The 23,918-nt window shown below is 45.6% G+C and overlaps 1 protein-coding gene across 12 annotated transcripts in view; it reads right to left on the reverse strand.

The window, feature by feature from the left end:
• COL6A3 (collagen type VI alpha 3 chain) overlaps positions 1-23,918 on the reverse strand; it is a 91,881-nt gene that overhangs the window by 44,073 nt on the left and 23,890 nt on the right. For 4 of the 12 annotated variants that reach the window (XM_025403935.1, XM_025403931.1, XM_025403932.1 and 1 more), the window contains 7 exons: positions 20,069-20,671; positions 13,115-13,699; positions 10,835-11,434; positions 8,969-9,541; positions 6,667-7,275; positions 4,104-4,709; positions 956-1,570 (listed from right to left, as the gene is read on the reverse strand). In XM_025403935.1, coding sequence (XP_025259720.1) covers positions 956-1,570; positions 4,104-4,709; positions 6,667-7,275; positions 8,969-9,541; positions 10,835-11,434; positions 13,115-13,699; positions 20,069-20,671 — 4,191 coding nt within the window. Of the gene's footprint in view, positions 1-955; positions 1,571-3,989; positions 4,710-6,666; positions 7,276-8,968; positions 9,542-10,834; positions 11,435-13,114; positions 13,700-20,068; positions 20,672-23,918 lie in introns of those variants that run through there. The other 8 variants (XM_025403937.1, XM_025403936.1, XM_025403934.1 and 5 more) reach the window with 5 other exon arrangements.

The following is a 23,918-nucleotide window of genomic DNA, read 5'->3' on the forward strand; positions in this document are numbered from 1 at the left end:
ATAGGGACCTGGCTTTGACATCTGTGATCTCAGGTGTTTTAGGAAATGCCACTAGAAGCTTCCTTTGTGGTCAAGAATTTTAAACGGTACCTGGAAGTGAAGAGAGGTGTATTAGGGGCAAGGCAAGGAAGGACTGGGAGAAATAGATTGGAAAATAGGAAGAGATCCCATTAAACCTTGGAGGATGGTCTAAGAGTTTTTTGGGCGCTGACTGAATATCAGTGATGTCGAGGGTAATCTCTTGATTATAATCAAGCAATTAAGACTGGAGTGGAGAGGAGGAAGTATGAGAGACAGTATGAGGGATGTGAGATGTGCCATGGGCAGTCTGATGGGGAGCGGTGAGCTAGGGAAACAGGCATATGGCTCCCCCTTGAAGAACCAACCCTAATGGTTTGCTTCAGATGTCTACACAGCAATTGCCTGGAGGAGGGGCAAAGAAAAATATGGGCTGGTGGAGAGATCCACTTTGCTCTTGCAGCCCCAAAGGTGAGAACCAGTAGCACAGGGTAGAAGCTGAGGTGGACGGCTGCAAGTCTTCCAGGGAGGTACTCCCTGATGGTCCCACCAGGACAAGGAATGAGGGAACCCAGACTATGGTGAGCATCTGGCCACTGGGCATGGGCCAACTTCAAAGTCATGTTCAGTGGGGCATGGACTGGCTGATTTCAAAGATGCCATCCTATGCTGAGACCCAATGAGTTTATAATTAACTCAGTGCAACACTACAGAACCTTTCAATGGGGCTATGATTAGTCTCAGGAGTGATGGAAGATCAATAATATGCCTCCTTCTGCAATTTCAATGGAACTACTTTTCCAGTATTTAATTTCTAATATTATCTGCAGAAACAACCCAGAGAGAAGAAAATTATTTAAAAATGACTACTGAAATTTTTTAATTAAAAAAAAATGTTGATGTCACATTCTGCAGTCATGGGTCACACAGCATGTACCTGGCCGTGAAGGAGAAGGGGTGGCAACCCCGGGAGGTGCAGGAGTGGCCGCAGAGGGTCCAAATGAGTTCATGATTCTTTCTTCTATGTTGGGAAGCTCTCTGAACTCTCGCACTGTGAAGACCAGTCTGGGGTCATTGGTGATGGTCTGCAGCTCTGCTCTGTCGATGTTCCGGTCTCCTACTCCTAAACTCACAATCCCCGAGGAACGGATCACCTGGGCAAACCTGGACACGTCATCTTGGGATTTTCCACCCAGGACCAGGACCAGGTGTTGGGGCACCCCATCTTCTATGCGACTCCCCGCAGACTTAACAAAGAGGTTTCTTGCCACAAATTCGAGAGCCCTGCCAGTGTTCAGTGGGGACCCCCCTCTGAGCCTCAGGCGCCGTATGGCGTCCAGCACCGGGGCCTGGGATCTGTAGGTCTTCAGGTAGAATTCTGGGAAGACATCGTTGCTGAACTGCACAACCCCAACTCTCACTTTACTGGGGCCAATGTTGAGTCTTCGAACAATCCTGCTAACAAAGTCTCGAATATGTGCAAAGCCATCTGGCCTAACGCCCTCAGAGCTGTCGATCAGAAAGACGATGTCTGCAGCATCACTCTCAACTGCTACAGATCAAAGAAGAAAAAGGGAAACGTTCAGTGTGTAAGTAACCCTCGCCTGTGTTTGGTGTGCACCTTGCACCATAATCTTAATCAACCTTAAAATTATATCCCAAGATGCATGTATTGTTTGTATCTTGGGCTTTTCGAAATTAGCTGTTAAAAATTGGACCCTTTACACCAAAGCAATTTCTGCTTCTTGAAATATTTGAAGTTATCCAAAATGTGTCTTTCTGAATTTACTCTATTTAAATTTTGGCATTGTGGTCTGGGTTACTACTGATTTCTAAAATGTAAGCAGCTTTTAGAAATCAATCCTGGGCTACCATAATCTACAGAATCATGAACTGTTGCTACCAGAAGAGACCAAGGACACTGGGGTCTACATCTTTGTTGCACAAGAAGAGAAACAGCTGAAGCCATAGGTCCTTGCCTTGTCCAAAGCTATCACTTAGCAAGCGAGATCCCTGAGGAGCCCAACACCAGCCCAGCGTGCTGCCCAGGCTCAGCCCATGGGAGCAGGGCACATATAACACAGTGCCATATCCAAGGGGTCACATTTATGCTCCCCAGGCATTTGCGTCCTCGTATTTCCTTTTTGCTCACACATCTTTAGCATTTATACAAAGTTTTTATTTTTCGCTATTATTCCTTCTATTTCCTTTTCTTTCTTTTTTTTTTTTTTTTTTTTCCTGAGACAAGGCCTCTTTCTATCTCCCAGGCTGGAGTGCAGTTGCACAATCACAGCTCACTGCAGCCTTGACCTCCCAGACTCAGGTGATCCTCCCTCCTTATCCTCCAAGTAGCTGGAACTACAGACATGCACCACCATGCCCATGCCTTTATTTTTAAAATTTCATTAAAAAAATTTTTTTTGTTATTTTTTGAGATGGGGGGTCTCACTATGTTTCCCAGGCTGGTCTTGAACTCCTGGACCCAAGTGATCCTCCTGCCTCAGCCTCCCAAAGTGCTGGAATTATAGGCATGAGCCACCGTGCCCAGCTTCCCCCACCCACCCTGACTAATTTTCTTTACATTAGTGCATTTTTTTAATATTTTTTTTTGAGACAGAGTCTCACTCTGTCGCCCAGGCTGGAGTACAGTGGTGTGATCTCGGCTCACTGCAACCTCCACCTCCCAGGTTCAAGGGATTCTTCTGCCTCAGCCTCCCAAGTAGCTGGGACTAGAGGTGTGTGCCACCATGCCCAGCTAATTTTTGTATTTCGCGTCGAGATGGGGTTTCACCATACTGGCCAGGCTGGTCTCGAACTCCTGGCCTCGTGAATAGCCCGCCTCAGCCTCCCAAAGTGCTGGGATTACAGGCATGAGCCACCACACCCAGCCTAGTGCCTTTTCAACAATAAAATTAATCAAAAGATCCTGAGAAAGATGAGCCACATTTTCCTGTTAGTTAGAATTTTAGGTACTCCTCAGATGCCATTTTATTACACTTGTATGTTGCCACTCCACGCATTCCAACCTGCCCTTTGCCTCATACACAATTGGTCTATTCACAGTGTAAATGTAGCACAGTGGAAGCTGAGCAGCTCCTGTGATGGAGCTGTTTATTCTAAGAAAGAGAGAATCAGCCCCGCATTGGGGAGCTGGTCCAGCACACACGGCCTTGGGGTTCTTCTGTAGAGCACACATGATCTCACAGAACCCCCACAACAGACAAGTCCACTGTGTGATCATGACGGGGCAAGATGAAAAAGAGAACACATTGTAACCCTATCTGAACACAGACAAAAAGAAAAACATGGTGCAAACCACAAAAAGGACAAAAACACCCCCTATCCTGGTTAATAAGAGTGACTGCTCTTCTCAGTCTATACCAGGGCCATCCTGCTTCTAGATAAGACTTAAGATACAGCTACATAATCACCTCCGCATCTTGACAACATCCAATCCAGGCCAAAGTTCCATTTCTTTAAGCCTTCCACAAAATGACCTGCCACCAGCTCAAGTCCCCCCAGTCCTTCCCGCCACCCTCCTATGGAGATGTCCCATGCTTCGCCACAGTATGCATATTCTCCCTGGATTCCGTGAGCAATAGACCCAACCTGCTCAATCACAGGTGTGTCCCGGTGGGGGCTGGCTGGTGGGCATGAAGAACATAACGGTGCCGGGCGCAGTGGCTCACGCCTGTAATCCCAACACTTTGGGAGGCCACAGCAGGTGGATCACTTGAGCTCAGGGACTCGAGACCAGCCTGGCCAACATGGCAAAACCCCGTCTCCACAAAAAATACAAAACTTAGCCCGGCGTGGTGGTATGCACCTGTAGTCCTAGCTACTCAGGAGGCTGAAGTGGGAGGTTGACTTGAGCCCAGAAGGCAGAGGTTGCAATGAGTTATGATCATGCCACTGCACTCCAGCCTGGGCAACAGAGCCAGACCCTGTCACAAAGTAAAAAACCATAAAGGTAAGGGCACACAACCTTTATTTTAATTTAATTTCTTCTGAGTACCATGGCCTCTGAGCCTGTTATTTTCATATGGAAAATACTCCAAGGAGAACTTCCGCCACCTGCATCTCACCTGGAGGCGGATAGCGAGTGCTGGCTAGGAGCTGCTGGATCTGCTCCGAGGTCAGGGTCGTGATGGGCGTCAGCAGTTTCTGCTCCAAGCTGGGCAGCTCCCTGAAGGTGTTCACCGAGAACACATATTCGGGGCTCAGTGAGATCTTTACCAGCTCCTCCTGGTCTGCGTTTCTGGCGATCGTCAAAGGGGCCACGCCAAACTGCTTGAGTTCCACCGCCGGGTCATCCACCTCATCGTCGGACTTTCCGGACGAGATGAGGACCAGGAACTGCGGGACGCCCTCTTCGATGCGGCTCCCCAGGGGCCTCTTGAAAATGTTCCTGGACACATACTCCAGGGCACTGCCCACGTTGATCTGCTGCCCTCCCTTGGGCCTCAACCGCTGCACCGCGTTCTGCACTTCGTCCTTGCTGGAATGGGCGTTCAGCAGGAACTCCACCTTGGGGTCATCACTGAACTGGATGACGGCCACCCGGGTGGTGTCAAAGCCCACATCCAGGTAGTCAACCAGCCTCTCTATGAGGGTGCGGATGTGCTGGAACTCAGGCCCGGCACTTTGGGAACCATCGATGAGAAAGACCACGTCCCTCTTGCCGCCAACACCTGCGAAACAAATGTGAGCATGGCTTCACCTTCATCATCCCCAAATTCTTAGCGTTCATGAACCACTGCCCAGTTTGTCATGGAGTCACAGGCAGGGCATCCTAACACCAATCACCACTGTTAAAAGTCCAAGAAGTGGGAGTCCTGGGTGTCTCAGTGTTTCCATGTCAGAGAGAAGGGGAGCAAAGGATGAAAAACCTGAGGGAGGCAGAAACTGGAAGAGCTGCATCAGGACTAGTGAGGATGGTGCTTTGGAAGGAGGGGACCTGCACTGCAGCAGGTGCTGCTCGGGGACCTGAGGGTCGGTCACTGGGCTTCACTGGAGGCAGGGACCTTATCAGATGGAGTGACCTCAACTGGAGCACTTGGGGGAGGAGCAAGGATGAATGACAAAGGAGGGTGGGCTCAGAGAGGCTGAGAGGAAAGGAACTTTAGAGTATAGATAAGTCTTTAGAAGGAGACAGGTGCTGCTGACAGGGGAAGTAGAGCATCAGAGAGGGTGTTTATGAGAAAAGAAGCAATGCATTTTATCATGGATGGAACCATCCAGTACAGTGAAGAAAGGGTGGCACAAGAGCAAGAAAGGGAACTGCAGATGGTGCCACTGAGCAGGTGAGAGGAAAGGGAGCAGAGGAAGCGGAGACAGGCCACCCACGGAACCGTGGGACGACGTGGCCGGGGACAGCTCTCTTCAGGTTTACTTGCATTTTCTTGGAGAAATGGGGCTCGAGATTACCAGCTGAGAGCCAGCTGGGTCAGGAGAGGTGTGAGAAAAGCCTCCAAATGGGAGAAGGGGTAAGAGGGAGGCCATTCTGGAGCACAGGAGAGTGAGTGGGCGAAGAGCCACAGATACATTTTGGAAATGTTGCATTTCCTGTCTTGTGTTGGAGACACACAAAGCACATTAATTAGGGAGAAAGAACATCTCTTTCACTTTGTTTATCCCCCTGTTGCCCAAATTTATCTGATCACAAATGCTTAGGAACATCCCACAGAAATCTGGTGGGCCACACTGCTCTCTGCCCCGGACACCAGCGAGGAGAAACCAAGTCCCTCTCAGTTGCACCCAAATAGTCCTCCTTACCACCCTCATCACCCACTGTATCCTGCGGTGATTTCCTTTCACTTGCTTTTACTCTTTCCTCCGCTCTTCCCACCTTTCCTTCTTTTCTCTCCTCTTGGAAGGGCAGGCGAGTGAGTGGGTACAAGGGAGCAAGGCCGCATCTGCCTCCTTCGCCACTGTGAGCCCCCCCCACCTGAGTACCCCGGGAGAGTGGCCCTTGGAGGGCATTCATCGAGAGGTGGATATATCTTCCCTCCTTCCTTCTCAGCACCAGGGCTCCCACCATTTTTTAGTTTATTGTACCAGGCCTACAAAGAGGGAACGGGAAGAAGGAAATAGAACAAACTATGGTCATAAGAGCTGGGTGGTCTTCCTGCCAGTTAAGACACTTACTTCTCAGCACCAAGCAAAGTCAAAATCGTCTTCACACCTTAGCTCCGGAGATACCAATATTTCAGAGTCTATGTCCCAGCTTGCAGAGTGTCTCTAGTCAGACTCCCTCCTGCCTCACAGAAGGCTGCTGCCAAACCTACCAGGGGAACTCAGGACTGATATGGAACAGGCATTATCAGTTAGACGGCCCCTCCCTTCGGATATCCAGACAGAAGCCTTCATGCAAAGTTAGGGAGTCTGAACTCCAAGCTGCATATATGTCCCTTTTGGAGAATTTAATTTGCCCTAAAACATGAATCTTAGCATCTCCCACCTTGAACCTCTGCCATTTCTGCCCATCGAGGCCAAAAAGGGCATGCGGGTTCCTAAATTTTCCTGTAATTTTAGTTTTCACTTCATACGGCAGGAAAAGTAAAATTGAAAACACCTTGTGGCCCACAGTCCAGACAAGTAGCCCCAGACAGTGACACAGAGTGAGGACGCAAAGAAATCCCTGCGTACCTGGGCGCGGCAGAGGCTGCAACACCGGCTGCAGCCTGCTCAGCTCCTCGCGGGTGAGCTGCGTCACCCTGTCGGAGATGACCTGTTGGACGGTCCCCAGCTGGCGAAAGGTGGGAATGGCCACGGCAAAGTCCGGGATGAAGGAGATGGTCTGCATCTCTGTGATGTCAGCGTTCCCAATGCCAATGCCGATGGGCACAGCCCCGCCCCTCTTCAGGACCACGGAGGGGTTCCGCACATCATCCCCAGACCTTTCGGCCGTGAGGACGATCAGCAGCTGGGGCACGCCTTCTGTTATCCTGCTTCCCGCAGAGCTGACCAGGATGTTCCTCAGGACAAACTCCAGGGCAGCCCCGGTGTTGGGGATCGGCCCTCCCAGCAGGGTCAGCTGGCGGATGGCGTTGACAACGTCCTGCTGGTTCATATATGAATTCAGGTAGAACTCGGGCCTGGTCCGGTCGCTGTACTGCACCACGGCCACGCGGACCCGGTCCTGGCCCACGTCCAGGCTCTCCACCACTCTCTGGACGAACTCTTTCAACAGAGGGAAGCCGCTCCTGACGCCCTCAGAGCCGTCAAGCAGAAACACCACATCCTTTTCGCCTGAAACTGGGAGGAGGACAGCCTGGTAACTCACACAGGCTTCATATCAGCAAGGTGGTAACAACTTCATATCAGCGAGGTGGGCTGTACAACAGCACCCCAAGGATGTCCAAGTCTAAATCTCTGAACTTGAAAAAAGGACTTTGCAGATGTGCTTCAGTTAGGGATTTGGGGATGGGGGAATGACCCTGGAATTAGCCAGGTGGGCCCAATGGAATCAATCACAAGTGTCCTTATAAGACGGGGTAAGAGGCTCAGAGTCAGAGAGAAGATGTAAGGATGGAAACAGAGCTCAGAGAGAAGACAAGGTGCCAAACTGCTGGCACTGAGGATAGAGGATGGGGCCAGGAGGCAAGGAATGCAGGCAGCCCCTGGAGGCTGGAAAAGGTGAGCAGATGGAGAATCCCTTAGAACCTGCAGAAAGAACACAGCCTGTTGACACCTTGTTTTTAGCTTAGCAACACTGGTTTCCAATTTCCAACCTTCAAAACTGTCAGATAATAAGTTTTTTTGCGGGGGTATTGGGGGCACGTGTGAACAGAGTTCTGCTCTTGTCACCAAGGCTGGAGTGCAGTGGTGCAATCTCAGCTCACTGCAACCTCTGCCTTCTGGGTTCAAGTGATTCTCCTGCCTCAGCCTCCAGAGTAGCTGGGATTATAGGCATCCGCCACCACACCCAGCTAATTTTTGTATTTTTGGTAGAGATGGGGTTTCACCATGTTGGTCAGGCTGGTCTCCAACCCCTGACCTCAGGTAAGGGCCCTCCTCAGCCTCCCAGAGTGCTGGGATTACAGGTGTGAGCCACCGCGCCCAGCCTGTTTTGTTTTTAGCCACTAAATTTGTGTTACTTTGTTATAACAGCAATGGAAAACTAATACACCAATATAGGGACCCCTTTTATTTTTGAACTTTTCAGTGCTTGAAGAGTATTGTTAGCTTTCAAAGGTGTATTCAAGAAAAAACTTGGGATGGGAGGAGAGATATGGGATGGCAGGACCTGCACAGCCACTAGCATTTTATCGATGGGAGGTTTCAAGTAAGTTGCTCTAAGTCACAAGTGGGTTAATGGGAGGAAATGGAACCCAGATGTCAGAGTTACCATCCCAAGCCAATGGCCAATGGGCCCAGTAGTCGAAGGAGAGGCTCTGGAGTCTCCGCTTTTCATCAAAAGGTGTATAGGGGAAGTTAGTCTCTTCACTGCATTTTTATCACCAAATGAAAGTGGTTAAATGAAAAGTCATGGCCGTGTGAATTAGCAGTTGGGGGGTTTTAATGCCGAGTTTATGATGGAAATTTATCTGCCTCTTCTAATCCTTTAATTTTTAATGAATGTAATGAAGGACTGATAACAATATAACCATATGATATGGCTTTTATTATGCGTACAGTAAAAACTGTTTTTAAAAAACGGATTTTAACCACTGATATCTAAATCTTTGTAACATGTCTTACTATGAAATAATCTAATGCCCTTAAAAATACTCACCCTGATTCTCCTGCGAGAGCAGCTAGAGAATCAAAGTAAGGAAAGAAATCTCATATTCTATTGTTCCTGCTGAAACCAGCAGGCGATTAATTTTCCACCTTTCCTGTAAACTCAAGGAGGGCTTCTATCTGAGGACCAGTGGCCAGCAGCCTACCCTCAACTCATGCATTAGAGAACCGAGTGGCAGAAGCAACTAGCATTTCTCTACCATACCTGGTGCTGGCGCTCCATTGTGCACTGATTTTAAGAGATTCACGATCTGTGGTTGAAGATCTCCAATCTTGGGAAGCGACTCCGCAGCCAGGATAAACGCTGGAGACAGCACGATCTGCTCTAACTCAGCAGGGTCCGCATTCTTGGCTTGGAAGATGAAAGGCACGACCCCACTCTGCTTCAGGTTACTTGCTGGCCCGTCCACACGGTCAGATGACCTTCCCGCGACCAGCAGCACCAGGAACTGAAGCACTCCATCCTCAATCCGGCTGCCAGCAGACTTCACAAAAATGTACCTCTGTGCGTAGTCCAGGGCGTAGCCCAGGTTGAGGGCTTTGCCCGTCTTGATCTTCATTCTCTTCACGAGATTCAGGATCTCAGGCTTACTCTGGTGCTCATCAAAACGGGACTCCACCTTGACATCATCGCTGTACTGAGCCACTGCAATTCGGGTCCCTTCTGGCTTCACATCGAGCTCATCGATAATCTTGTAGAGAAAGTCACGGACAACAGGGAACTGGCCCACAAGATTAGCTGAGCCGTCAAAGAGGAACAGAATGTCTCGCTTGCTCTCTGCAATGAAGGTAGGTTAGGATACAATGAGGGACAAGAGCATAATAAGCACCAAACTGACTTCAGCCCAGCACCATTTGACAATGGGAGTTAGCATAACTCATCTGATGACCACTATGCCAGCAAGAGAAGAGTAAATCCAAATTCATACCACTTGTCTTGAAAGTGTCCTATTTCAAAGCAGTGCATATTTGCAAAACTAGTGACTAGATCAGCCTATCCCATCTAGCATCATGCTTCTTCAAGAAACCAAGCCAGGGAAAAGCTCCACTGGGTTCTGTTCTTACATCAGGTGGCAATCACTCCAGGAAAACAGATAGGATTTTCAAACTGTTACAAATAAAGTATTGAAAACATGGCACTTAATATACTTTTGCTTAAAAAAATTGATCTCAATCTCTAGGGAAAAAAAAGGGGGGGTTGATATGAGTCAACCACTCTAAGATAACTGGGTTGCCATGAATCTGCTGTAAATGAATGATCAGATCATTAAATTTGAGGTTATGAGCCAAGACCCACAATAGTGCCCATTATTGCTGTGTGGGTCAGGCTCTTTGTCAGTGCTTCCCAATCTGTTGTAATAAGACAATAGGAAACACAGATGACAGGCCCTATGGTGCCACAACGTGTAATGTAAATATCATTCTCAGTTCAAACAACTCTTAGAACTGTTTTGATTAGGTTTCAATGGGTTCAGTCTTGCCACTCATTTGTGTGATGTTAGCAGACTGGTAGATCTAATACAACCATATCTTACCACCATAATAATTTGCAATAATAATAGTAAGTTAGGCTTCCCCTAGAAACCATTTTACCATTGCATGAAGAGGCACCCTTTGTTTGTTTTATAACAAATAATTTTCTAGATACAGCAGATGTTGAACATTTAAAAATCATGTAAAAATAACAATTTCAATGTTTAAATAATCCCAAGGCATACTCATGTAAGAAAAATGTCCCTCTCTGTCTCTCTCTAACCCATGGCCCCCAACTCTGGATTCGAACTCCAGAATCCTCATAGTCATTAGAGGAAAAAAATCCTTCTGAATAAAGGGTAAGGCAAAATGGACAGAACGTAAGCTGGATGTTCTAGACTTTCCTTCGTGAATACCCTTTAGACAGAGTCCAACCTTGCTGGTACAGTGTCTCAAGTCCCCATTCAAACTATTTCAGTGGAAGGGAGACAATTGTCTTTCTACAGTCCACAATGCTCTTGAGTTCAGACTGGCCAACTACCAGCCAGGGTGGTGCCTGAGGAAGAAGAGGGAGTTCCCGGCAACAGGGGAGGTTTACCTGGCTGGGCGAGTGGTACTTCCTCCACACCTCCACTAACATATGTGGTTAGGGGCTGAATCAGCTGCTGAGGCAAAGCTGGCAGGGAGCTGAAATCATCCATGAGATACACCAGGCTTGGGTTAAAAGCAATCTGCTCAAGCTCTGCCTTATTCGCCTGGCTAGCTCCCACACAAAAGGTCAGGATGCCCGCGCGTGTCAAGGCGTTGGCAGCTTGCAAATAGGAGTCCTCAGACTGCCCAGCTGTGAGCAGAAGCAGGAGCTGCGGCACGTGTTCACGGATCCTGCTGCCGCCAGCTTCCGTGAAGTGGTTGGCCTGGACGTAGCTTAGGGCTGAGCCTGTGTTCAGACCAGAACCTCCCTGGAGCTGCAGCTGCCTCAGGTGACCAAGGATATCTGACTTGGTCTGGTATGTGTTTAAAGAGAACTCCGTTACAGGAGTGTCACTAAATTGCACTAAACCAACACGAATATTGTCATTTCCAACATCAAGGCTGTTAACTAGGTTCATTACAAAGTCGCGCACATAAGGGAAATTGGTTTTTCCAACGTTGGCTGATCCATCCAAAAGGAAGATGATATCCCTTTTGTTTGCGTGAACTGCAGTGAAGCACAGAAAACAAAGTGAGACATAGACAACCACGGAGAGTTTTATCATGTGTGCCTACAACACGTGCACACATGCCAACATTTAGAACACAGAGAGAGTCAGTGTGGCAAAGCATGCCCGTCTTATAAAATATGGCAGATGGCTGCATATTTTCCTCTGGTGGTGGCTGGTGTTTGTGAGACATATTGGTAGCCGAGTTTACAAAACCAAATTGGCTCAAAGAGAGCTGCGACATCAAAGTCAGAATGTTTACAAACAACAAAAATGATCAGAATCCTTGAAACAAAACACTCCTTCCCTAAAAATGAATTCTATGAAGGTGCTGCATCATTCCACATCACTCATCCCAGACAGGTTTAAGTGTGCCTGGCTAGGTCCTCTGGGGCTCACCTCTATCCACTAACAGAGGGTCTTCCATCCATAGCTCAGAAGCAGTTAGCCCTCACTAACCTGGAAACATGAGTTCCTTAAGGCTAAAAAAAAAAGAAACAAAAGTAGTCTGGTCTCATATTGAAGTCTTCTTCAGACTTCCCTGTTTGTCATTCTCTACTGGGACTCTTCTATTAGGAAGTCACAGCCTTGCCAGGTAATCATCCAACAAGGGAATTCCCCCAAAGTGAGATGATGGGACCATAAATACACAGTAAAATAGAAAGAGACAATTTGCTAGGCTTGGCCAAAGTTATACACATCAAGAATAAAAAGTATAATTCTCAAAATAGTGTATTTGACCCAACACATTTAGCATGTGCCTTTAAAATTTTATTTTTTTATTTCTTCCCTGATGCCCTACTGTAATTTAGACCTCACAACTAATTGTATCCTAGGTTAAGTTGAACTTTGGCTATGAAAGTGTTGATTAAAAGTTTTAAGAAAATTTTTGGAGGAGAGAAAGAGATGGATTTAGAAGACCAGGGAATGTGAAGAGAAAGCATGTATCCAGGCAGCATGGGTCATGCATCAGCCAATCCTCTAGTCATCGAGTCTGCAAGAAGGGAAAGCGTCATTCTGTGATACTCATCTTCTCTTCATTAAGGATGGTGAATTGTATTTCTTCAACTCATTAGCTCATATATCTGTATAATATCTTTAAAAATAACTCTCCACTGACAATCATATTAAATGAGGGATTTGAAGAACCACTAGGTTTGAACTCCACACTTATCCATTCAATATGCTTTCCCATTGAGGGTAATCCCTTAATGAGAGAGAAGAGAGGGATTAAAAACTGAGGACACTGTGCCCTAAACAGCTCAGACTGAGGCTGTTTAGAAGTAGATGGTCAACTCAGGAAAGGAAAGCTACATCCTGGTGGTGGGGAGGAGACTGGACAGAAATCACCAGTAGAAACAGAAGAACACGGGGATCTGACAAGCAGTAAGAACTGAGATGTGACCTCCTCGGCCAGCAGCTTCAAAGACAGGTGGCCCCATGGTCCTACAGTTTAAATCGCATGGTTCTTATCAAATGAAATTTTATTGTATGACGTTTCAAACCATACAATCCTCAATCCAGTGCAAAAGGGAACCTGAAATAAATCGTGTTTGTTGCTGCTGTTTTCATCACTTGTGGTCTCTTAGCTAAACACAAACACACTTCATTTCGTTTTGTTCTCAAAAGTCCTGCCTAGAGACCACCCCATTGTGTGTCAGAAGCCATCCCCACCATACCTTCAGGGGTTCCAGTGAGGGTCCTGAGAGGTGCCAGCAAGCCAGGCAGCATGCCTTGCAATGGGGCGGCACGGAACTCGGCTGGGATGAACACCAGGGAGGAGTCGAAAGCAATCTCTTCCAGCTCAGCCTGATCGGCGCCCTTGTTCCCGATGGCAAAGGCCATTATGCTGCTTCTCTTCAGCTCCTGGGCAGGCTGGCTGATTTCATCTAGGGACTTACCACCTGTGATCAGCACCAAAAGCTTAGGAATCCCCTCGGCAGCCCGGTAGCCGGCTGAACTCGTGAACAGGTTGTTCCGAACAAAGTCTAGAGCAGAGCCCGTGTACAGGGCTGAGCCGTCCAGGGGCTTCATTTTCCGCACAGCGGTTATGACTTCCCTTTTTGTGGGATGGGTATTGAAATAAAATTCGGGCCTCACAGTGTCTGCGTACTGGGCCACTGCCACCTGGATAAGATCCTGTCCGATTTCCAGCCTCTGGATGACTTTAGCAACGAAGTCTCGGATGGCATTGAAGTTGGCCAGTCCCAGTGCAGATGTGCCATCCACCAGGAAGACTATGTCTCTCTTGTTGACTTCAATGACTGTAGGTGGCAACATTATAAGGCAATTAGAATGGCCTTACCAAGCACAATCAACAATGACTTTCTACAAAGCTAACTCCATTTAAAGGACACCCCCATTTACTGTGGCCAGTGTGACCACAGGGCCGCCCCAAAGGGAATTTGTCCTAACGAACACATAAGTTACAGTTGCCTCCCCACCTGCTGGCTCCCCTTCCACCCTGCCCAGTCAGTACTTTTTACAAAATAGTTGCACAAAACAAATTTAGTTTTAGTAGCCACCTGTTTTGTATGCTGTCACTGAAAATGCAGTAAGTTCTTTTCTGCCACAAATACACAACTTGGCCAGAGTGAAGCCATTGCTTGAATAATTAAAGAAACCACTGATGTCTGCTCAGAGAACCCTTTGCCTCACAGTCTTGATTTCAAAATGCTCATTGTCAAGTGCACAAGCTGAAAGAGCACATCCCTGTTCTTCTCAGTTCTACATTCCATGTCTTCATTTGACAGGTAAAAGAATTACTTAACATAAAACTTATAAAAAGGAAATTAGCATCAAAGTCAGCAAGTGCTGCAAACATTTTTCACTTAAGAGATCTGTGCTTTGAGCAGGCACAGTGGCTCACGCCTGTAATCCCAGCACTTTGGGAAGCCGAGGCAGGTGGATCACCTGAGTTCAGGGGTTCAAGACCAGCCTGGCCAACAAGGGGAAACCCCATCTCTACTAAAAATACAAAAATGAGCTGAGCGTGTGGGTGGACACCTGTAATCCCAGCTACTTGGGAGGATGAGGCACGAGAATCGCCTGAACCTGGGAGAAGGAGGTTCCAGTAAACCAGGATTGCACCACTGCACTCCAGCCTGGGTGACAGAGCGAGACTTTGTCTCAAGAAAAAAAAAAAAAAGACCTGTTTTTAAAGGTCCTAAGTAATATATTATGACAATGATAACTTAAAGGCAAACCATAAAACAAAAACATCTCAGTAAGACACTGTCTGACAGTGACTGTGAACTGCCGTATCCACGTGTAGGCACCCCACCCATATTGCAAGAACCATGAACTCTATTAGACCACAACACCTAACCCAGAAACCTGACAGAGCTTCCAAGAAGTAGAGGAACATAAATGATTAAACCTGAGATAGGCTGTTTGCAAAAGAGTCCTCCGTTACTATATACCATCAGATAGATTGCATGGCAAATTGATTTTGTAAAAGCAGACAAAGGAAACAAAGTTTGGGATGAAGGTAAGGAAGAACTTTCTAAGAATCAGAGCTACCTTCTAGAACTTATTTTTATTTTTATTTTTATTTTTATTTTAGGACAGAGTCTCACTCTGTCACCCAGGCTGGAGTGCAGTGGCACGATCTCAGCTCACTGCAACCTCCGCTTCCTGGGTTCAAGCGATTCTCCCATCTCAGCCTCCTGAGTAGCTGGGATCACAGGCACGCACCACCATGCCCGGCTAATTTTTGTTTTGTTTGGTTTGGTTTGGTTTGGTAGAAATGGACTTTCACCATGCTGGTCAGGCTGGTCTCAAACTCCTGACCTTGAGTGATCCACCCGCCTCGGCCTCCCAAAGTGCTGGGATTACAAGCGTGAGCCACCACATCAAGCCTAGAACACATTTTTGAAATACAGTTCATTTCTAGTTGTTTGGACCAGAGGCTGGGAGCATGATACCTGGGGTGAGAATCGCTGATACATGCCTTAAGAAATCGTTTTAGGACAACAGTGCCTCATCTGGGTGCTCACCTGCAGCATCAAGACGAGGTATATGTTCTAAGAGAAGGGTAACATGTTATGCACCAACGTCCTTAATACCATAACTCAGTTGCCTACTGGTGTTAACAATGTGTGCAGAATATCATTGAACCTTTCCTCGATATTTCATGGTCATTGTTATGAACATTGATTCTGGGCTTTCCTTCCTTCATTTAATTTAGAATATGCTGTCTCTCTGGGCTACCCCTTTGATTTTGACTTAAAATATCTTTGCAGAAGACTTCTTATACCTTTGTACCATTAGAGAGAATATACATATGTATATATATAGATATACACACACACATATATAGAGACACATATAAATTCCATATACACTATACCATGAATCTACCACTCATGTATTTACTATGTGTATCACACATGACAGAAAAATAGACAAATACTCATATAACAATGACCTGAGAAGCTTCTTGCTCCTATACCAACTGGCCCAGATTGTTATATTATTCTTTATAAGTACCAGCAGTGGCACAACTCTTGGGGTGGGAGAAGATAAATATCATAACCTCCCCTCCCAGGCTTTCCCTCCCAACTCCACGTCTTCCCTCCCCACCACGTTTTTCCTCCCCCCCACGTTTTCCCTCCCCTCCCACGTTTTCCCTCCCCCCCACATTTTCCCTCCCCTCCCACGTTTTCCCTCCCCCACGTTTTCCCTCCCCCCAATGTTTTCCCTCCCCTCCCACGTTTTCCCTCCCCCCACGTTTTCCCTCCCCCACAACGTTTTCCCTCCCCTCCCACATTTTCCCTCTCCCCCCACATTTTCTCTCCCCGCCCCCACGTTTTCCCTCCTCCTACCGCTGCATCACTAAAACTTCTCCCGACAAGCCAGTGGGAAGGACTACCTTCCAGATCTGATGAAACAACTGGCCTAGTCTCCTTGCACCCAACATGGATTCAGCTCTGGGAACCCTGAAATGCACCTCTTGTTCCCAGAGGCTCTGTCGCAGAGTCCCCTTTGACTAGGTAAGAGGTCATTTACGTTTTATTTTTATTCAAGTCGTGGGAGCTCATAACAGATGATATACCTAAAACCATGCTTAGCCAAATACAATAAACACTGAAAAATATTGAGTAACTGGAAGAACAACTGAATTCCTGTGTTTGCTTCGTGACTCTGACGCAAGTCACCTAGCCTTTACAGAATCATTTCATTTCTCTGGGGGCTGCACCATTAATCTCCTCCGACCTGATGATAAAAACCTTGGGATTCTCACAGCTGACCCTTCCGTGAGCCACGTCAGGGATGCATCTGCACTTCCTTCCACCTGACATAAATATCAACCCAAACACAGCTGTCTTTTCTCTTTCATGTGGGTCTGTGGGGCCTGACTTCACTGCCTTGTTGGGAGATGAACTTGAAGGTCCTGCTACTCCTCGCCAACACGGCACAACCCTCTTCAGCCCTCCTCCCGCGCCTCTCTATGTTGTCCTCCATGCCTCGTCCCTGCGCCTCCATCAGACTCTCCTGACAAAGCCTCCATCAGGCCCGCGGTCTTCCTCATGCATCACCCAAGAAGGGGACATTTCTGGAGAAGACCACACAACCAGGTACCTGCATGTCAGAACTCCAGATCCCCATCAGGAGACCTGTGCCTGCCCGCCATCCTCCCATGCCTCCCTGGGAAGTTGACTGTCCTGTCCTCCAGAATGACTGTCTCATGGCTGTGCTCTCTGCTCAGCCCTCTGCCACTGCCTCCACCATGCCAAGGCCTCCTCATCTGTCTCTGAGAAAATAGAAGCCCTCAGAGGAGAGCCCCGGCTCCCACCCCTAACCCACAGCCTACCTGCCTCTGCCATTGGCTCCCAACCCACAGGCCCTGCTCCCTGTGGCTTCTCATCCCCCTACAGCAGCTGCTTCTCCAGCTTCCACGCATCCAGGAAGCCTGAACCTGGCTCCCTGTCAGGCTCCCTGTCCAGTGTGCTCCAGCTACACTGCTTTCTGACAGTTCTGGGAAGAGACCAAGCACCTTTGTGTTGCAGGGTCACCCCTCCTGCTCTTCCTTCTGCCTGGAGCAGTCTTCCCCTGCTCTCCACATGCTCATCTGCTTGGGTCCCATGCCTTCTCAGGGCCTTCCATCCACCTGATCTAAAATTCTCTTCCCCAGTCTTCCTATCATAGCCCTGTTGAGTGCCCCACTGCAACTTATCATGCTCAGAATATTTTGCCTGGACACTAGTTTATATTATTATCTCTTTCCCCATTATCCTGTAACAGACGAGCAGCCACATCTGTCTCATTAAACAGCACCATGTCTCCAGTGCTTGGCATAGTGTCTGACACATGACAGATAGTCAAGGATATTTGTTGAATATTTACAAGTTAATCACTGATATTAAACATGATGTTTGTAATGAAGGTTGAAACTCTACTTAGCTAGGGAAAAGCTGAAACAAGGGTCATGTTCTACCCATTTTCATTAAAAAGTTGAAACTTCTCCTGGTACAGACATATCTTCATCTGGTGCACCTCCTTTGTCATAAATTCAAGAAATCAAAATCCAGAGAGGTTGCATTTATTTAAGTTTGAAATAAGTTTGACCTGCCCAGGATCACACGACAGGGTCACATAAGACCAAGGACCAGAGACCAGCTTTCCCATCTACAGCCATGTCGCATCCTCGGTGTTTGCAAAACATAGGGAAATGTCTGGGCTTCTATACTTCGGGATGCAAACTAAAAGTATGCAAGCTCAGAGAAACCTTGGCAGGTCATAAATTTTCACTTGACTGTTTTCTTAACTGCCAGAGTCACACAACGGCGCCATGATGGAATGAGCGTGAGCAGCTCCAGGCACCCGGCAGGCAGTCCTGCACGCTGTGTTTCCATTGCTTCTCAATCACCATTTGCACTCAGAACATTATGTTCAAAATTCTAGTCTCCCTATTAGCTCATCTGAAGAATCTGGGCCAATTTTGTGGTCCCATCAAGTGAGAGGAAAAGCTGGAAAACCGTATGCAGCAAAAGCTAAGCCACACGGAATTGGCCTTTCAAACTTAAATAAATGCTAGGCATAGGCTTCTCCAGAAGGCAATGCTCACATACACTTTTCTTGCTACATCACCAGATCACAGTTCCAATATACAGATTAAGTAGAGATGCCATTGCCTGAGCTTTCTACCTGCAATTTTTATTACAACAAAAGCCGCGGTTTAAATTCATCTGAAGCAAGTTTGAGATAACTCAGGGTGAATTTTGTAACCCTTGTAAGGAAATGTGGTGATGTTGTCTTTACATGAATGCAGCAACTAGAGCTAATGATTAGCAAGGCACTATTAAGTAGATGTCAGTTCCTTAAATAAATAGATAGTGATGTTTTTCATCAAGACTTTAAAATGTTCTACTCTTAATTTCATACAACAGTATAGTCTCCAAAAGGGTTATTTTTAAGTTATTGTCACTCCTTTATCAAAGGAAAACCTCCCTTTATCAATTGTAATTGATACAATGGGTGAAGCAGTATCTTATTACAATATTTATCCTGTAGACCCAGACTTTACTTATAAAGTTAACATATAAGAGCTGTGATAGTGTGTTATTTCACCCAAGAAAATTTAGATGATTTGTTGCAGATGATAATCAGAGTCTTATAGGAGCCTCGGTATCCATTCATCAATTTTCATTGAGCCCATACTCTGGAAGGACAATGAAGAACAAGGTCTTATATTCAAGGACTGATCTTGTTAGAGCATCCCAGTGTGTAAACAACACCGGAAGTGAGTTGGGTGTTTCTGGAAACTGTTGGGGGCCACTGTGTCCCTAATTTACCAAATGACATCCTATTGGCCTCACCTAGGTAATGAAATTGATAGGTCTGAAAAGTGACTGATGTCTCAGAAAACAGTTCAAAAGGTGGAGGAGGCTATGTATCCTGATGCCCCCACCACACCTCCTATGTTTGTTAAGTGCGTATTTGTTATGTGACTTGGTTGTTTTTGTTTGTTTGTTTGTTTTTTAAACCACTCCAATTGGCTGTTTTGCCAAAGGCCCTCCATTTGAGCCTGTATCCTAATATTGCCACTCAAGAGAATTCCTCCTACACTTGACAAGCACAGGAAAAAAAAAAAAAACAAACTTCATAAATATTCCATCAAGCGATTGCACTGTTATTTCTTACCTTCAGAAGTGTAACTCTCAGCACCTAGCACAAAAGGACTTTGAGGAGACACCCTCACTCCATCTGTGCTTTTGGAAAGACACTGTGAGCACACTTCTAACACTGACTTTTAGAGCCCAGTGCCATGGTCCTGGAGTAACTTTCTCAGAACTGTAATGAGCCCCTCAAGCCCATTTTTAGAAAGACTGGATTATAAGTAGTTTAATAATCTCAAAGCAACAGGTTTGTTGAATTAGCCTTAAAAGCACACTTTCTCAGCAACTCATACTCTCCTAAGAGCTTTCACTCACTCATTGGTCTTTAGTTTTTCCGCACACTGCAACAATCACAAACATGACATCCAGGACCCAGCTCATCAGAGAAGGACTGGACTGTGGGTACTTACAGCTTCTCCTGTGGCGAATCATGCTGGTGCCCACCTTACCTCTACGAAAACCAACACACACAACACCCCACTCCCACACAGATGGTGAGAAGAGGATACATACCTTGTGTGACAATGGTTGGCGGTTTCAAGACAATGTGCCTTTGGGCCACGCCAACAATGTACGGCAGTAATTTCTCCTGGAGGTCCCCAAAGCTATGGAATTCCGGGACAGTAAACACCAAGTTGTCATCGGTAGCTATGTGCTGAAGCTCTGCCCTGGAGGCGGCCTGGGCTCCGAGGCCGAATGAGAACACGCTAGCCTGCTTCAGTGCTACCACCCCGTAGCGAATCTCGTCACTAGAAGGCCCGGCACTTATGAGGACCAGCACCTGGGGAACCCCTTCCTCCACACGGCTGCCCCCTGCCCGGGTGAAGTGATTCTCCACCACGAAATCAAGGGCGAGGCCAATATTGGCCAACTCCCCACCAGCAAACCCGAGGGCTTTCACTGCACCCAGAACCTGGGCCTTGGTGGAGTAGGTGTCCAAGGAGAACATGGTTCTGGGCTCATCGCTAAACTGGACCACCCCCACTCGGATCTGCTGAGTTCCAATTGGGAGTTTCTCAAGGAGATTTACAAGGAAGTCGAGAATGACTGCGAAATTGACACTTCCGGTGTTGTTTGATCCATCAATAAGGAAAATAATATCAGCAGAGTCTTGTGCTTTAAAAGAAAGAAATGCAAAAAATGTGAAAGCATTAGAACAAGTGACCACATGCATTATTCAGTGTTCTGACATGTTTCTTTGGAAACCAATAAGAAACACGAAATATGGGCAAACAAAACACATGTTGATGAAGGAATGTGAAATTCTCTTTCAGTTCTGCATTCTGAATGGATAAGAGGCAACCCCTTAGGAATCATCGTATAAAAAAGGGACATTTATAGCAATTTTTCATTTGTGCTGTCCTCGTAGTTAAATTTCCAAACATCATATTCACTTTTCTGAGGGGAGAATCTTGGGTGCATATTCTAGAAATTTGTTGGGAAATGTAGTTGCATGAATTGTCTGCTACCAAACCTACCGGGGAAAATCAATGAGTAGGTTAAGAAAACTTTAGAGATGATTTCTAATTTTTGGTCATTTCCCCTGCCTTCTCAAATGATTAGAAAAAATTTTTATATAAATCCACAGCTACAAAACAGTCACGATTTGGTGATTCCTCAGCCCAGTGTGTTGCTCGATGCCTTAAGCAACTCCTGTTTCTTCTTCTTTTCTTTAAAAGCCAAAATGACCTTGTACATGCAACTTTGTGAATCAGAACTCAAACTACATTTAAAGTTTTCACGTAAAAAACACTTTGGTGAAATTTTTGTGTTTTTTTTTTTTTTTTTTTCTCAAATGATGTTTAGTTGTATAAACCTCAAATGCAGTTCTGGGATCGGGCAGGATGTTTTGTTCATTTATTTTGTCATTGCCTCTATATTCAGTCACCTAATGCAGAACAATGTTAAGTAGAATGATATTAAACCAGTCATGACATAATTATCCAACCTTGTTTTTATGACATCCTAAACTAGTTACCTAGAAGGACTATGAGCATCAAATAAACCCCAATCAGAATTCGCCTGGGGTTACACAAAGGACAGAAAAACAGCTGACCAAGACCTCTTTTCTCCCCCATAATGGCGAACAGAGAATTTCCATCCTGATACTGAGAACAGGGATGTACAACAGCCCTGAGGGAGGAATAGGGATCGAGAAATCTAAAACCCAGGGCCAGAGATTTCACAGCCTTAGTTTGAATGTTTAAATTTGGCTGATTTAAACTCAAGGAAGAGCACAATTATTCTAGTCGATGTTTTTAATAACTTAAGTATGTGTTAGGGACAAGAAGAGATTATGTGTGCGCTTATCTATTTATATTCTGGGATTCCAGAAAGATACACTCAGGGTATCGTTTTTAAATGACGGTAATATTACAGGTAAGGCCATTCACTCTGATCTCTGATTTTTCAATGACAGTGAACATTTTATATTTAAAGTTAATGTTTCCTTGTGCCAATAAAATTGTTTTTGTTCTCACTGTAGAAAATGATGCAAAGCTTGTCTCACTTTGGGAGTGAGGAGTTCCCAAATTGAGGAGTTCCGCTCTAGTGAAATTACATTCTTACCCGAGCTCTTCTCATTGTGTGAACTGAAACAGAGATTGCCAGGGTTGGAACTGCTCTCTTCCCTTCCTAATATACATGAAAGTTCCTGACAATATATTTGCAGATTAATTCTTTGCATAGGGAAATATATTAACCGGGCAACATTGCTATCACAATCCTTCTTATAAGATATAATGAGTAGGATAATTGTTGTGCTACAGTAATTAAGATCTTGTGTTTTTAGTGATTGCCACACAAAAGTTTTATATAAGACTGAGCCCTTGATTAGAGCCCAAAGCATTTGCCCCTGTTCAGCCAAAATATACGATTCCTGAAGGATCTTCAAGAGGCTGTGGTGCCAGGGGGTGTGAATTACACAGAAAGCCGTAGAAATGGCCTACATCATTGTATAATACAGAGGCTCCACAAATCCCACAAAATTCCTCAACATTTCCCAGGCTTAAACCAATGACCTCAAAGGACATGGGAGGGTTTGCCACTTCCTCAGCATATCAAAACATTTAAAAGAAGGATTAAATATAATCAATACAGTCAAGTTTTTTAAAATGATCCCTAAGTCACAGGATAACACTATTTCTTCTCTATTTGTAACTTACTTTTGGGTTGAAATTTATAATCGTGCAAGTAAGATAAATGAACCCTGAGGGAAAATCCTTGGACATTCTCTTCTAAAAGACTAAACATCTACAGTGACCGGTCATAGAAACACGTTGGATAATTTGTCATCACTGAATAACAACATTATCCTCTTACACACACAATAATGGGACATACAAGGGCATGCTTTGTTATTCAGGAGAGCTGAAGCCTCAAAGGCACACAGGGGCCATGTGTGCTTGTGTACAGCAAGGCGGACCAATGACCAATGTTAATGTTACGAGGAATCAGATCTATGCACAATTTGAAAACTTTAGAGTTGTCTGGTTTTCTGCTTCTAGGCTTTGTGTACCACAGCCTCTATGGTGTTTTCTATGGAAAAGTTTTACAGTGTCCAAGGAAAATTCACAGTTTCCTTCGACATCCCTGGAAACTCTTTTCCTGAACTCACTGGTGTGGGCACAATGCCTTTCTTAGCTCATGTGATGCCTCCTTTCATTAAGAAAAACAAGTTCACATTCTTATTTCCTATGCAAAACACAAAATTGTAGATATATTTTACAAATTTAAAAATTCTTCATCCTTCACAAAGAAAAGAAAGCTGATACCATAATCTTCCCTGTCACCTTTAGCTTTTGTTTAAAAATAAAGATTTTGTATCTCAGGTATATCCATTTTTTTAAAGAATGATAGAGGGATTTTTTAAAACACAACCATTGGAGATTGATTATTTGAGTAGAGTTCATTGACAACTGTGGTGATTGTTCAAATTTTACACATATGTGTGTTCTATAATCAAGAACGCTCTATGGGGAAGTTACCTAGCAGACAGGTAGTAAGAAGAGCAGCCCTAACGAACTGCAATTTCTATAATCCTTCTAACTGCCTTTCCAAAAACTATAAGCAGAGATGTACTGTTCTTCCTAGGATTATTCTTCTATGTTTTTGCCGTGGAACATGCAGTGGGACGTGGTACTAGGAGGAATTGCAGAGTGATGTTAATTAGAAAAGAGACATGAACGGATTAATTTTCTGCCCTGGTGCTGCTAGTGGCTTGGACACTAGAAGACAGAGATGCTTTCTTGGCATAAAAACAAAGGTTTTATCATCTGTGTGGAAACACACGATATTGGTAGTTTCATTTAACATTCATGATGGTAATCTCATTGTTTGTCCATTACATAATGGTTAAACATAA

The sequence above is a fragment of the Theropithecus gelada genome, chromosome 12, assembly GCF_003255815.1.
Source record: "Theropithecus gelada isolate Dixy chromosome 12, Tgel_1.0, whole genome shotgun sequence".
In the NCBI taxonomy this organism is placed as follows: domain Eukaryota; kingdom Metazoa; phylum Chordata; class Mammalia; order Primates; family Cercopithecidae; genus Theropithecus; species Theropithecus gelada.